At 40.6% G+C, this 1,280-nt stretch overlaps 1 protein-coding gene across 1 annotated transcript in view; it reads right to left on the bottom strand.

Moving 5' to 3' along the window:
- Window positions 1-292: 292 nt before the first annotated feature.
- TIAM1 (T cell lymphoma invasion and metastasis 1) overlaps window positions 293-1,280 on the bottom strand; it is a 143,534-nt gene continuing 142,546 nt past the window's right edge. Inside the window, exon 30 of the mRNA XM_029961476.1 lies at window positions 293-305. Within this exon, the coding sequence (XP_029817336.1) occupies window positions 293-305 (13 nt within the window). The remainder of the gene's footprint in view (window positions 306-1,280) is intronic.

Here is a 1,280-nt window from a genome sequence, read left to right as displayed (position 1 = left end):
CCTATAGGTGAAACTGCAGTGGGAAAAGCTATATAAATCTTAAAAAAAAAAAAAGTGCTATTTTGTGTTTCGCATTTGGAAGTCTACTTAAAAACCACGAGATTTAAGTCACATTTTACCCTGTTTTAGATGTTTAAATAAAAGATTTCAAATGTTAAAGGTTTGCTTGCGTAGAGCTTGTTCGTACTCTATTGCAGTGGAAAAGCTTTTATAAAGGAATTAAAATACACTAGTTTCACCCACAGTAGGAGAGTGGATGAGGTCAGTTTTTTGGCCATGAATTCCCTGTCCCCTACGCCCAAACTCTGCCAGAGAGAGTGGACCAGACGGATCTGTGGCTCCAGAGAGGTCCCACCACGGATCAGCTTGGTCCACCACAATTCAGTCATGTCATTTTATTTATTATTCTTTTTATTATCTAACTAAACTCCAGTCTCAAACATATACAATAATCCTTTTCCTCAAGAAAATTATACCTAAATAAGAGTTTCCAGTTCATATTTTAATATAAAACCACCGTTCCTAACCCTCTGCAAAAAGCTAGTCCTGTATCCTAGACGTGGAGCTACGCTAACGCCGTAAGACTTTTATCCCTTTGTGCCCCTGCATCTCAGGTAAAATACAAAAAAATATTTCTTCAAGTGTTAAATTTGGATCTCTTTCAAGAGAGTTTGGCATCTTTATAACAGTATGTAAAACTAGAGCTTCCAACATTGACATTAAATTAGACCAGCCACAGACCGAGAAGACTTAACACAACATAAATCCCAAACCTTTCCTCACACATTCCTAAAATACATGTATATTTCTCTTACATTTAAAGAGGGAAAAAGTAATAAGAATACTGCAACTGTACAGGTTAAAAAGGCAGTTTGCTCATGAAGGAGATGAACCTACGACCGACGGCTTTTACGGCTATAAACCCCTCTGTCCTTGTGCTCTTGTTTTAAGCTAGTTCGCTGCACGTAGGTTAAGACATCCAGAGTAATTTGTTTTCCAGTGATTATGTTTTCTCCCCGTATTTTAATTTCAGCCCCTGATTACTTCAGAATAAATAAAATAGTGTGAAAGCCCTTGGTAACGTAAGACAGGACCTTAAGCTTAACCCGTTCCCGGTTTTGAGCGTTTGACAGTCGCCTAAAGTGTGGCCGCATGGCTTCGGACCGGTTCAGCTGCCGAAATGGTGTGTGCAAGTGTGCAATCTATCGGGATCAGCTCTCCGTGGGAGCGGGGAAGGGAGGGAGGGAGGGGTGGACGGGGAGACCTACGCATCCAGGTGG

Source organism: Manacus vitellinus, unplaced genomic scaffold (assembly GCF_001715985.3).
Source record: "Manacus vitellinus isolate BGI_N305 unplaced genomic scaffold, ASM171598v3 scaffold_35_pilon, whole genome shotgun sequence".
Lineage (NCBI taxonomy): Eukaryota > Metazoa > Chordata > Aves > Passeriformes > Pipridae > Manacus > Manacus vitellinus.
This window is presented reverse-complemented; position numbering and strand designations above follow the sequence as displayed.